Source organism: Lycium ferocissimum, chromosome 12 (genome assembly GCF_029784015.1).
Source record: "Lycium ferocissimum isolate CSIRO_LF1 chromosome 12, AGI_CSIRO_Lferr_CH_V1, whole genome shotgun sequence".
NCBI lineage: Eukaryota > Viridiplantae > Streptophyta > Magnoliopsida > Solanales > Solanaceae > Lycium > Lycium ferocissimum.
This window is the reverse complement of record NC_081353.1, coordinates 25,300,384-25,314,282: the sequence shown is the minus strand read 5'-3', so window position 1 is coordinate 25,314,282 and position 13,899 is coordinate 25,300,384. Positions and strand designations below refer to the sequence as shown.

At 34.3% G+C, this 13,899-nt stretch overlaps 1 protein-coding gene across 2 annotated transcripts; it reads right to left on the bottom strand.

Moving 5' to 3' along the window:
- Positions 1-1,294: 1,294 nt before the first annotated feature.
- LOC132040387 (protein NRT1/ PTR FAMILY 8.1-like) lies at positions 1,295-8,936 on the bottom strand. 2 transcript variants are annotated; one of them, XM_059431021.1, is made up of 6 exons: positions 8,787-8,936; positions 5,088-5,196; positions 4,225-4,442; positions 3,455-4,008; positions 2,242-2,561; positions 1,295-2,017 (listed from the first exon to the last, which is right to left on the bottom strand). In XM_059431021.1, the coding sequence occupies exons 2-6, from the start codon at positions 5,191-5,193 to the stop codon at positions 1,464-1,466; spliced, it is 1,752 nt and encodes a 583-aa protein (XP_059287004.1). In that variant the 5' UTR covers positions 5,194-5,196; positions 8,787-8,936; the 3' UTR covers positions 1,295-1,463. The 2 variants fall into 2 exon arrangements, with proteins under 2 accessions (XP_059287004.1, XP_059287003.1); XM_059431020.1 differs by lacking the exon at positions 8,787-8,936 and having other exon boundaries at positions 5,088-5,432.
- Positions 8,937-13,899: the final 4,963 nt, after the last annotated feature.

The following is a 13,899-nucleotide window of genomic DNA, read 5'->3' as shown; positions in this document are numbered from 1 at the left end:
ATCCTCCTCAAAGGATTTGCCAGATGGAACCTTTTTTATAACCGAGAAATCTGCGAGGGCTCGTACCATACAGTTCGAAACTGGTTGCTACTGGAAATGAGTGTTCTGACATCTATGGAGTAAAAATAAACAAAATAGATCAATGAACAAAAAGCTAGAGTATGAATAAAAGAGAGATAACATTTCAAACCCGCAACTTCAGTTGAATCAGTTGCGGCGCTTGACCATCAGGCCTGATCACATCATTTGTGGAGTGGGGTAATCTAACCAATATGGTGTTTTGAACATTTTTTATATAGTCAGACCTCTCTATAACAACATTCGTGTATAATAACACCTCTCTATTACAGTCAAATTTTTTCGGAACCGATTTTTTATGTTATAGTTTACTTCTTTATAACAACATTTTACCTATAACAGTAACAACCGACTTTATAACAGTACGCTCTTTGTAAAATTACCCCCGTATAACATCTACTTTTTTTGGTAATATAATGATTAACTATTTTTATAATATTAGAATATCCATGTTTACCAATAATAACTGTATAGATTTTGACCAATATTTGATCCGTTAATGCACTATTTCTGACAAAGAATATCATATGCATATATTTTTTTCATCATTAAAATATTTTCCTCCGTTATACAAAGTGTGATTCAGAAGCAGAATTTAGCAATGAAAACTGAAAAATTAGATTTTATGTATCTTTTTGCCTATAACAGCGAAGTATTATATTATTGCTGTTATATGTGTATAGCAACTATTCTCTATAACAACCAAAAAATTTTGGACCCAACGATGCTATTATAGAGAGGTTTGACTGTACACATTTTTAGTGAAATTTGACGAAAGTGATGTCGGATACAGTAATTGCAGGTAATACTATTTAATTAAATTGATTGATGACTTAAAATAAATGATAAATAATTGATTGATAACTTAAAATAAATGATAAATAATTGATTGTTAACTTAAAATAAATGATAAGCAATATGTAGTAATATGTTAAACCAGACTACTATTAATATGATAAAAAATTCATTAAGGTATTACCTCATATTGCAATCATAGAGAACAATGTAGTTCAGGACTCAAGAAGGAAATAAAGAAATACAGATTTTGGAATCATGGAGAAGAAAATGAATAGAAGAAACTGCAACTCATTGCAATAAAACTTTGTATAAGCTAAGATTGCTTGAAGTGCATCATTTTGCAGTATTATCATCTAAAAAAGGTACTACTACCACATATTGCAATCAAAGAGAACAATGTAGCCATGAGATCAGACTATAAGAAACACGTTCGGTTTATAAATGAAACAGGTCATAACTAGCAATATGCGACAGTTTTAGATGTATCACACACTCCATGTCATGTGAGCGAAAAGTGTCTAACAGGTACACTTTTTATGTCTAAACTGTTCAAATTACCACAAGGCAGACCAAATTTAAATTAGAGATCACAAAACCAGCTTCTTGTCATCATCATCACCAGCCACCATTAGACCAGAGTCGTCCTTGTTGATTGCCTTCTTATACTTATACCTCTTTGCAACGAGAAGAAAAATGAAGAAGTTTAACACGCTTAAAACAGCCAATAACAAGAAGTAGTAATGAAGCTTTCCGTAATTTTGATTGTTTGCTATCCACCCTGGCTTTCCATTCCTTGTGGTAATATCCGTGACAATCGTTACTAACAACGTGCTCACATAACTTCCAAGTGCAGTCGTCGTTAGAGAGAGGGCAGAACACAAACTCCTCATTGAATCAGGCGCTTGATCATAGAAAAACTCCAATTGACCAATAAATGTGAAAACTTCAGCACAACCAATTATCATGTACTGTGGAATTTGCCAAAATACAGACATTGGGACACTCGTGGCGCTATAGAAATTGTGCCTTTTTACTATGCCGAGCCTAACTACCTCGACTATTGCAGCAGATACCATTGCAAAGACTGATATAACGAGCCCCGTGCCCATCCGTTGGAGTTGAGTCAATCCATTCTTGTGACCTGTTGGTGGAAAATAATTCAAAGTTGCAGGACACTAAATTTGTTTAGGATTCTAAATAGGATTTATAGTCAGAATTATATAGGAATAGGTTTTTCAGTTTTTAGTCAAAGTATGTTTCGTACTATTATGAATAGGGGTGCTGCCAGATATTTTTTCTAATGTGGAACATTGTAGACAACATTAAAGGATTTATTAGTTTATGAATAAAATATTTTTTCTTCACCTGTGAACTTTCTGACGAATGGGATAAGCATTTTGTCATAGACAGGAACCCACAGAATTACCGCGATGGTGTCAAAAACGGAGAGCGAAGCCTCGGGAATTTTGAATTTGCCTAAATGCGTATCCATATTCATGGCTTGCAAGACAAACATATTGCTCATTTGGTTATACACTGTGCTGAAGATAATCCCAGTAGCCCAAATAGGTAACAACTTGATAATAGACTTCAGTTCCTCAACTTGTGTCACCGTGCAAAGCCTCCAATTGTTTATTGAACCTCCGTTCTCATCTTCTGTCTTCACAGCAGCTTTGTCGAAGAATCTGTAAAAAGTAACAAAGGTATTCTAGTGACAGAGATCTCGTAAATGCAACAAACGTAAAGCTAGTTAAATCAATTTCTAACTAGATATTACACTGATACGAGTCGTTTTTTAATTCGCAAAAGTGGTGATTTTTGAATCATTTAGTATTGCATGAACTAGACCGTGAGCTCTTTTGTTGTGCACTACAAAAAAAAAGTGAATTAGCTACGAACTTCGTCGTTAATTGCTTGTAGCTAGCATAACTTTTTGATAATTCGTCACTAAATAGGATTATCAATGAATTTTGATTTTTAGTTACAGAATTTGTCCGTCGCTAATTCTTGTCTTTTTGTAGTGGTCATAGTTATCATGTTAACAACTTGATAATAGGTTAAAATACCGGTTAAACTATAGTCGTTTGTGGGTTTCATACCTAAATTATTGGGTCTTCACAGGACTCCCTTTAACTACCACAAACTCATATTGAAATACCCGGCGAGGAATATGGCATGCTACGTGAACATCACGCTCCAAAAGCTCCTCCAAAGAGTTCCAAGTGGAAATTTTCTTGAGTGAATAGGTTAGAATTCCCCCTAAACTATCACCGTTTGGCGAGTTTAATACCTGAACTTTAGGACGTTGACTGAACCCCCTGAACTAGCATGAACTCGTTGTGCTAGCTGGACTCAATTTTTAAGACTTTTTTCATCTCTCACACGCCTCTCAATAAGTTATCCCAAAAATGTTGCCACATATTCAACTGGTTTTCTTCTGTTAATATAAAGGGAGGTTATAGTTTACGTATACTCGCAAAAATGATGATAGTTTTGGCAGGGGGGTGGGGGGGGGGGGTGGGGGTTGTGGGTGTTTAACCTATTCACTCTTTGAAGAATTCATCATTCGTGAACATACCTCAACTCATTCGTATGAGCAAGTTTGCGACTCCCTTTGATGGCAGATTCAGCTTCTGCGGTCTCATATAACAGAGATTTCTCAGCAGGCAATGTAACAGAGCATTTTCTAAAGGAAGCCACAACAACCTGGCATATACGCGTCAAAGGGCTGCCTCCAGGCTTTTGGTATCTATAAAGCCGGGAACCTGAAAAGAACGATACAACGGCAATTGCCATAGCTACAGCAGGAACACCAAATCCCCATCCCCAGCCAACGTCCTGTTGTATCCAGACTATCAATGAAGAAGCAACAAGGGCCCCAACGTTGATGGAGAAGTAGAACCAATTAAAGAAGGAATTCTTGTAGTTCCTCTCGATAGGATCAGCATCATCAAACTGGTCCGCACCATAGGATGAGACACACGGCTTGATCCCTCCGGTTCCCAGTGCTACTAAGTAGAGCGCGAAGAAGAATACAGCTGTTTGACTATCGGTCGCGTGACATTTATCTTTTTCATAACAAGTTGGCCTAAGCCCTTGTACTGATGCTGATACTGTCAGTAATGCCATCCCCTTGAATGATAAGAAAAATCAGTTAACATCACTACCAACAAACACTACAAAAAAAGCTAAAATTAGCTAAGAACTTCGTCACTAGATCGCTCGTAGCTGACAAATGTTTGCTACAAAATTTGTCCGCCGCTATTTCCTGTTTTTTCAGTAGTGAAATAATATTTATAGATCAGATACTTATCCAATAAAGGCCAAACAGCAAATTAATAAACTTACACAAACATAGATGATTGAGAATATGGCAATGGTCCAGTATCTGCCAAGATAAGAGTCGGCGAGAAATGCTCCAAGCAAAGGCATGACATAGCATGTCCCAGACCAATTTGATTGATTTTTAGAAGCCGTTGTACTTTGCTGGTTGAGTCGAGTCTTAAAATAAACTACAAGATTGGTGCTCATCCCATAATAAGCCAATCTTTCACAGCATTCATTCCCTGTCAAAAAGGTCAACAATTTAATAACAATAATTTCAAGCTAAAGTAATTGCGTGGTCTATCCCTAGTGTAGGAAAAAATAAATTGTATCCAGATGGAAGTGTCAAGAATCAAACTGGCGATGCTGCTTTTAGAGGTATTTTCAGATATGACCAAAGAAATTGGCTGATGGGATACTCCGTTAAGATGAAGCACTTCGAGCCTCATTATAGAATTTGGGAGTATCAAACAAGGGTTAAAATTGGCAAAACAATTGGATTATAAAGAACTAGAAGTGGAAACAGACTGCCTATTTGCTATCAAGCTTATTAAAGAGGAAGATATATAGAGCTGTTATTGAAGATTGTAAATATTTGCTTAAAGTTACCAAGGCCACTATTCAACGTATATAAACCAATGTGCAGACTTTTTGGCAAATGAAAGATACAAACATGAAGAGGATTTGCTAATTTGGGAAGATGCACTTAACAAATGAAATTTCTTCTCGTAATAGACTTAAGCCATGCAACTTATGAAAGATTTTAAGTTTTCTAGTTAATTTATCCAATGCACCAAAAAAAATGGTATAGAATTATTTTTGACCCTACCCAAAAAAAAAAAAAAACCGAGGATATGATGATAAAGACATGGAATTAATATAAGTACCAAGTATATAAGGGCAGGCCTTCCAAGTTCCTGTTTTCTTCTTATCTGCAGGCTTATTCCGATAATCCACAGTCCCATCCTTGGTATAGATATCTTCTTCTGCCATGGCCTAACAAAGAAAAAAAAAAACACTTTACAATAATTACCCGAACCTAGAAACTTAAAACTCAATTTAGAAGGAGCCAAAAGATTGAGCTCTCCTCCCTTTTCTCCTTGGAGAGAATATCAGGAATGGTCGTTCTATGACCACTTACAATTTGAATAAAAAAAAATTAATTTTCTCAGATTTCTTATATGTTATTTTCAGAAGTCTTAAGACAATATTATTGTAAAGTTCATTCAAATAACCCAAAAGACAGTTAGATGCATTAGCTTTGTCTATCATCCAATTAAAAGGCTAGATACATCTTGAAAAAGGATGTCTTAGTTTGTTAGAAAATTAATGGCTCATGATTTACTTTACATCTTACTCACCTTATCCTGTCAAACAATAGGAAAAAGTCAAACAAAGAAAAAAAGTCAAATCTCCTTCTAAGTCTACAACGAATTTGTTTTTTTTTGTTTTGATTTCATCTCATTTATTCTCCATTTCAATTTATTTATGGCCCTTCTAGTCTGTTTCATGAAAAATATCACTTTCTACATTTAGTAGCTATTTGATATTTTGGTACATTACACATATCTTTAGTTTAGGGCATGGTCGGAACTTCTCTATAACGTCATCCGCATAAGCGTAACAGACCTTTCTATAACAAGCTAATTTTTTCGAATCGATTTTTATGTTATATTTTACTTCTACTATATGAACATTTTACCTATACAAAGAATAATCAATTTTACAATATAACGATCTTCTTTTGTAAAATCACCCCCATATAACAACTATATGCTTTTTTGGTAATATAATTATTAACAATCTTTATAAAAATAGAATATTTATGATTACCAATAATAGGTAGTATAAGATTTTGACCAATATTTAATTTGATACCTTAATATTCTATATTTATGACAGAATATTATATATAATACATATTTGGAGTTTGATGCAACACTTGCTCATTGAAGCTTTATTTGATGAAGAGATTATTACCCATGTCATTGGAGTGGAGAACAAGCTCAAGAATATGGAGGCGTAAGTCGATAATGAAAGTGTTGACAAAGAACCTCAACCTATTGTTACTTGACTGGCACTACAAGAAAAAAGATATGTGGCAACAAAATCTTTTTGATTTTGTTATAGAAATTGATTATTGTTGCAAAAATCTTTTTGGCGAAAAAAAAAAAATGTTGCATGAACTTTTCCCAATAATTTGTTATTGCAACGACGTGCAAATTTTTTTTTTTTTTTTTTTTTTGCCAAAGTACTTTTTGCAATAATAATCAATACTATGACAACAAAATTAAATTGTTTGGCAACAAAAAAAATCATTTGCCAACAATAAAACTAAGTTGTTGCCAAATATTAAATTTTTTTGTTGCCATTTTTATACTTTCTTGTAGTGTGGATTAGAAGATTCAACGGTTCAACTCTTAGATTTCCTTCAAGGGAAAGCAATTGGATACCCATTTGCTAAAAATTTTGACACAAATCTTCGTAAATTAAAGCATTTTATCACCACTAGAGATTGGATTATACAAAACAAGATACAGTAAAATTTCTCCCATCAATCTTGAAAGAATTTAATTTTCAAGTATTGTAAATTTAAAATGTGTGCCTTGGAGCTTAAAACTATATACATTCAATTATGAATTTATTAAAATTGTATTAACTTTCTTTAATGTTTAGTTAGTGAAACATTCATATCTTTGAGATTTAAAATTTAAATAATTTGTTATTGTTTTTACAACATTACAAGATAAAAAATAGATTTTATACATATTTTTTCCTATAACAGCCAACAATTATTTAAATGGCAAATGTTGTTATAGATGTATAACAACAATTCTCTATAACAACCAAAAGTTTTTTGGACCCAATGATGCCGTTATAGAGAGGTTTGACTGTATATGAATTAATTTTTTTATTACTTTCTCAAATCTCGTATCCAGTTAAACCAAGATACATAAACTTAAACAGAGATAGTAAATGCACAATATTAATCATGTAGTACTTTCATTATGACTCCTAAATATCTCGGATTGGGCTCCTCTCTATTTTCCTTCTCTCCGTTTTCCTCAAGTTCTACTTTGGATTAGAGACACATGACATTGGTTAAATTTAATGGTTAAGATTTAAATGACTAAACAAGGCCCTAACCATGAATTTTACAAACCATGAATTTTACATAATTAATAACTTATCCATAAATATATTAAAATTATTTTCTCTCTCTTCCTATTTTACTTTTCCTAAGCAGTAAAATATCTTTTCTCCTTTACCCGATTATTTTTCCCACTTAATTTTTTCCCTATGCAGAAATAGACCCCATTATTCAATTGGTGATATTTTTCATTTTTTTCAATTATGATGCTTACTAATTCACATTATATTTCGATTGGTAATTGTATATTTACTGAAAGAGTTGTCTATATTCCGAAAAATATCACCATTAAAGAGTTGTCATAATTGAAAAAAATGGAATATTAAAATAGAAAGAGAGAAAAAATATTTTAATATATTTATGGATAAGTTATTAATTATATAAAGAGAGCCTTGCTTTAATCAATTAAATCTTAGTCATTAATTCTAATCCGTGCGTCTGTGTCTCTAATCTAATATAGAACTTGGAGAAAATGAAGAGGAGCCAAATCCCTAAATCTCTGCTATGTTTTACTAGTACTACTACTAGTATAAATCGAAAAGAAAAAGAAGTAAACTAAACAAACAAATAAACCTAAAAAAATGGAACAAAAATGGAGACAGAACAGAGGAGCACAATAAATACTAATGTTTGTTCCCATTAGTTTCATCGAAAAAAATGTCACAATATATACATTTATTGAATTGACGTAAAAGACAAACAAAGAGTTCCATATTTTTTCCTTTCTCTATCTTTCTCTTTCATTGAATTATTGTTTTGCTTTTGGAGAAGTAAGGGTTGTTCTTACAAAGAACATATGTATGCATTTCTGGATTTGCTTCTCACAAAATCTGGAAAACACTACTAGATGTTTTTTTGTCTTATTAGCGCAGGTGTTCGTCAACGATAAAAGTCGTTGAACTTCACATTCGGGTGGAAATCTCCTTCCACCTATACGCCTAATCCATTCATACGGGAAACTGCATTATATTATTGTCCTATCCACTGCTTTTCAACCTTTTCGTATCTCTCTTTGTGCTCTTTCATCTATGTCTTTTCAATTCTTTTCTTTCACTTTACTGGGGGAGGGGGAGGACATGACCACTCGACTTAAGAAAGTACCCTTGAAAAGATTAAAGGAAGGGAGGAATGACTTATGTTAATTACTAGGACACTCCAAAAATATTGCCACACCCGTATCGATCCTTCAAAAATACACTATTTTTGGAGGATTCAACATAGACCTAACACCTACGGTATTTTTAAAGAGTTCGAGCAACATAGGGAATGACCACCTGTAATAAAACACAAGCTAATACGAGCCGAGCAAAAGAAGCATGGCTTAGATCACATGACACACACACATATATAGAACATGAAATAGTAGAAAAAGAGTAAGCATGAATGCTAATTATAACAAAGAAGGAAAAAGAATGGTGAGAAAGAATTAACAAACCTGAAACCTTTGTTGTTCTGAGAGAAATTCTTAGTAGAAGAAAAGGTTGTTCCTTGAATTTGGAATCCACAATTGGGAACTTAATGACAGACAAATAAAGTTACTATATTTCTTCTTTGTTAGAGATGATCCTAAATTTGTTCTCTCTTCCCTTTTTATTTTTTTGGGTAGGAGTAAAGAGAAAATGACAAATATGATGCCTTAAATATGTTTTGAGTATTTTTGGTTCTTTAATATGAAAGTCGGTGAACTTCAGACTTAAAGTGGAAATTTCCTTCCACTTATACTTAATCTATCATACGCAAAATGAAATCCTATTATTATCCTATTCCTTTTTTATTATCTATATACTTAATTCCAGTTAGGAATTACAATCAGAATTAAGCATCCACAATTGGGAACTCCGTGATTGACACACAAAGTCATATTTCTGCTTTGTTAGAGACGATCCTTAATTTGTTCTCTCTTCCCATTTTAATTTTTATCTAAGTGGAGAGAAAATGAAAAATGGTTCCTTATGTTTGTGGGTAGGTTCAAAAAAGTCCCTTAAATATGCTTTGAGTAGTTCTGGTCCTTTAAGTTTTCCAAATGTTTTCTTTTGATCTCTGTCAAATATTTAAGAACTCTATATGTTAGATTTGACGGGAACTACGGGAAAAAAAGATTTTGCAGGAACTCACATCTATTTTTGGTCTTTTTCTACAGTCTGGTGTAGTTTTTTTACGTGAAATTAATGTTAATACTTTTCTACAATTTCTGTTTCTGATCCATGTAACCAATTAATGTTACTTAGAATTTTAAAACTAAAACAATTTCTGACCCAGAGCCATGTTTGCGAAATTAGAGAAGAACAGGAAAATCAGTTGCTTTGGAGTTCGAGTACTGATGCTTATATGTGTGACTATTTTTTATTGTGCTTCCTTCATTGTTGCTCGCACCTTTCACTTGCTACATGAAAGGAGTATGCTCTCTTGTTGCTCGGGTCGGGAAAAAAATATACACCCAAGAAAAACACGACCTTTTTAGCCTTATATATGAACCAAAAGAACATCCCAATGTGTATGTATTGGTCTGCTACGCTTAGGTCATAGTTCATTTTTCAACATCGTTAAAGCAAATATAGTAACACTAGAGATATTCAAGGTGTTTTGCACAAAGATTTACAGATTCTCACTTGTGTTTGAGGTACAGAATAGATTCCGGATCTGCAACAGCAAGAAACTCTTACACTACCCATGGTTTCAATGTTCACTGTAGAATATTTACTTTCTTTTTCCAGTCTAAGAATATTATAATTTTTTGCAAAATTTTTCCTTCTAAATGGAACTTATATCACACAGGAATGGAATGGATGAGGAAGTTGGCTAGTTGAAGACATTCGTGCAGAAGTTGGTGTCACTTTGCTATAGGCCTCGACCTTTTACTTTTGAACCAAAAGAACATCCCAACTGCTACGCTTAGGTCGTAGTTCATTTTTCAACATCGTTAAAGCAAATAAAGGAGATGGTGTTAAGATTTACTTTCCTTCTACTTATGATTTACATAATGGTAATGGTAGAATATTTACATTTTTTTTAGTCTAAGAATATTCTCATTTTTTTTTCTTTCTAAATCTTGGTTCTACATTAATTACAGAATATTTAGTTTTCTTCTGATTTAGTATCTTTAAGAAAAATAACATATTTCCATTTATTTTATTTCCTTTAGTTCTCTATAAATAGTGATGTAGTCTTTTATTTTCAATGCAAGACAATGTAAGAAATGAATGCAATGAGTTTTGTTCATTCTCTCTTCGAGTTTCTTCCCCGCTTCTTCGATTCCATAACAGACGGGACAATAATCATGAACAATCTCCTTCAGCACTTGAAAGAGCGAAGGGACCCAATGATGACAGCAGTCTTAACAGACATAGAACATATGCTGTCTCAGGGAAAATGGACATGCCTCTCAACTTATGTTTTGCAGCAAACAGAAGAGACGATCTTTTGTTATGCCAATTGCTAAAAAGGGGTATGAATCAGATATAGCAAAGGACGTACAGTGTTGCATATAGCAGCTTCAAAAGGAAGTGTTGAATGTATTCTTGTACTTGTTGATTTTACAGATCCAATTTGAAAAGATTCTGAAGAAAATGTTCCATTGTGGGATGCAATGGCTTGGAAGCATGAAGCTGCGATAAAATTGGTTGTGGACAACGGCGCAACGATATCTTCTGGAGACGTAGGCCAGTTTGTTTGCTTTGCAGTGGAGCAAAGCAGCCTAGACTTGCTTAAGGAGATCATCGATTACGGAGGTGATGTCACCCTGTCGAGAAAATATTATAATATCTCAAAATTATAATTATTCCATAAATATCTCTAATGTCTGAATCATTTCTTCGTAACAGACATTTGATCTTTAATAGCCTTAACTGACCATTGTTTTGGTATATCACTAACGTTTTTGACTTATATGGGGACATACCATCAAATGTTGCCAATTAAAATTGGTTCTTTATTGCCATTAACCAGTGTACCCTTTACTGCCTTATAACCGTTTGAACCTATCAACCATTCTTGACTTACGAGGTTATGGATCTTTTACGTATCATATATAATACTAAAAGTGAGAAGCTCCTACTTTCAAAGTTAGATTAACATTTTGCCCCTTAAATCAAAATGTAATAAAACAACAAATATTTTAAATATTATATAGTACTATATTTTAATTACATGAAGGTTCAATTATACACAATCAGGCAAAGAATTAATTTTCATCATCATGGACTCATATCCTAATTAAATAGTTAATATTTAAATTAGCTAAATAATGCTGATAAAAACTAAGCGTCCACCAAAACAGATAAGGTACCAGGTACCTTATTAGTTCCCTTATGCAAAAATAGAAAGTAAACAAGACACGATATTTACATGGAAAACTCCTTGCTCAAGGGATTAAAAATCACGACCTACACCAGTAGGATTTCCAACTTCACTAAACTGAGCAATGTTTCAGATTACAAGCTTTTGCAACCTAAGAATTAAACAACTAATCCCTCCCCTTATAATAACTCTATTGCAAGTACCTTCTTGACTAACTCTAGTCAAACACCAAACTAATTCAGCTAACTCTTAGCTGAACCCTCACACCACTATGACTAACTCTAGCCAAGTGTTTACAACAAAAGCTTGATAAAGACAAAATACCTATGAAACTCTTCTTAACGAAGTGTAGTTTTACAATGTAGAGATCATAAAGACTAGACAATTCGAGGACTCAAAACATCTTCCATTGTTGAGATCTGGTCCTTGAAATTTTTCTTAGCTTGTTCTTGAAAGCGCCAAGGAGAACTATGGCAGCTGCACTTGTAGAAGTCTAAGCTTTTTAGGTTTTCAAGTGTTGGATAGAATAATGCCCAACATGTTGTATAAATATGAGACCAATATAGAAAGCATGTGAGAAACATGTGACCATGGACCAAACAGTGCAGCAGCTTTATAGCTGTTAAGTGTCGTGCAGTGCTCCCAGGAGACCTGATGGAGAACCTGGTCCTTTGCCCGTTTGTCAAATTATCAAAACTATGAAATGCTATAACTTATCAATTTCCCCCTTTTTGATGATGACAAACTTGTAAGGATATTCCCCCTGAGGACCAGGTTTTTTCTTCATAGCAAGCTCAGGTAGAAATGACGATGCAGCTGTTTCATGTGTTTCTGTGAGGCTCACAATTGTCCAATAGTCAACCAGCTTGTATCCAGGAATCCCCCCTAAGGACATATCCCTCAGCATCATTTTTCCATATTCATCATATACTTCAAGCCACCAGGTTGACAACACACAACTCTTTCCGCAACACTTCAAGAGTAACAGGCACAGAGCACAACCTATAAGTAACACAACCAACTTTCTACAAGCAACACAACTAACAACCTACAAGCAACACATACAAGCAACACAACCAACTTTTTCCCCTTTTTGGCATCATCAAAAAGAGACAGTAAGCACAAGTTTAAAGAAGTTCAAAGATATTAACTCAGACCACAGGGACAGACTCAGAGGAGCATTAACAGATGCAACCAAAATAATACAGAAGAGAAGCATAACACAAAACAGAGATAGTGCCAGTGAATTAATATTCAAAAGAGCTTAGTAGTCAATTTATACCACAAACATACAACATAAACTTGGCATAGAGCCGATGTCATTAGTCAGATCAAAAAGAGTATTTGCAGAAACAAGGACAAGGTTTAACGGATAAGGATTAGCAACGAAAATGAACTAAGAGGATTGAGTCATGGATTTGCAGGTTTGATGGGATTGAAAGCTTTGAGAATTATGTCTAGCCTGGCATCTGCAGCTTTGTGAGTGTCCAAGATTTGCTCCTGAAGTTTTTCAACCTTCTTCTTCAGCTGAGCATTATCTTCTCTCAACTCAGCAATTTTTGCTGTTTGCACTTCACTCGAACCAGGTCCTTCTACCTTTAACTTAGCAATTTCAGCTTTCAGTAGAGCATTTTCAACCCGCAGCCTCTCCACTTCAGCAAAGATCTTCTCGTTTACCTCAATGAGACTAGAAATAGTAGAGGTGCATCCTGCTCCTCCTTTCTTTTGCATAATGTCACACTCCTCTAGTGTGCTCAAGGAAAACATTTGTTTTTTAATTCCTTTGGTGACCTTTCCAGTGATTACCTCGAAGTGATCAAACACTTTAGTCAGAAGGAGGCTATAGGGGAGACCATGCTTGCCATACTTTTTGTCCACAACTTTTATCATGTGCTCGATCATGATAGAGGGTAGGCTGACCAAATGTCCTTTATCCAGAATCTCCATTAGGAACAGGTCCTTCTTAGATGCGATACACCTCTTTTCAGTCCTAGGCAATATCACTTTGTTGACTAGCTCGAAGAGAAGCTGATACTGTGGCTTCACTGCTTCTTGTACAGAGTTTCAGTGATCACCCGCTTTCCTATTCGAACTATGATACCTTTAAAGTCGTCTGAGGCCTTGATTGCTTTGTCATTTCCCAGTTTTTTAATTCCTTCACTTGGGACATTCAGAATTTTTCCCACCTGAGCTTCATCCAATGTAAACTCAACTTTTCCAACCTCGCAGACCAGGGTATGACCATCAGTATA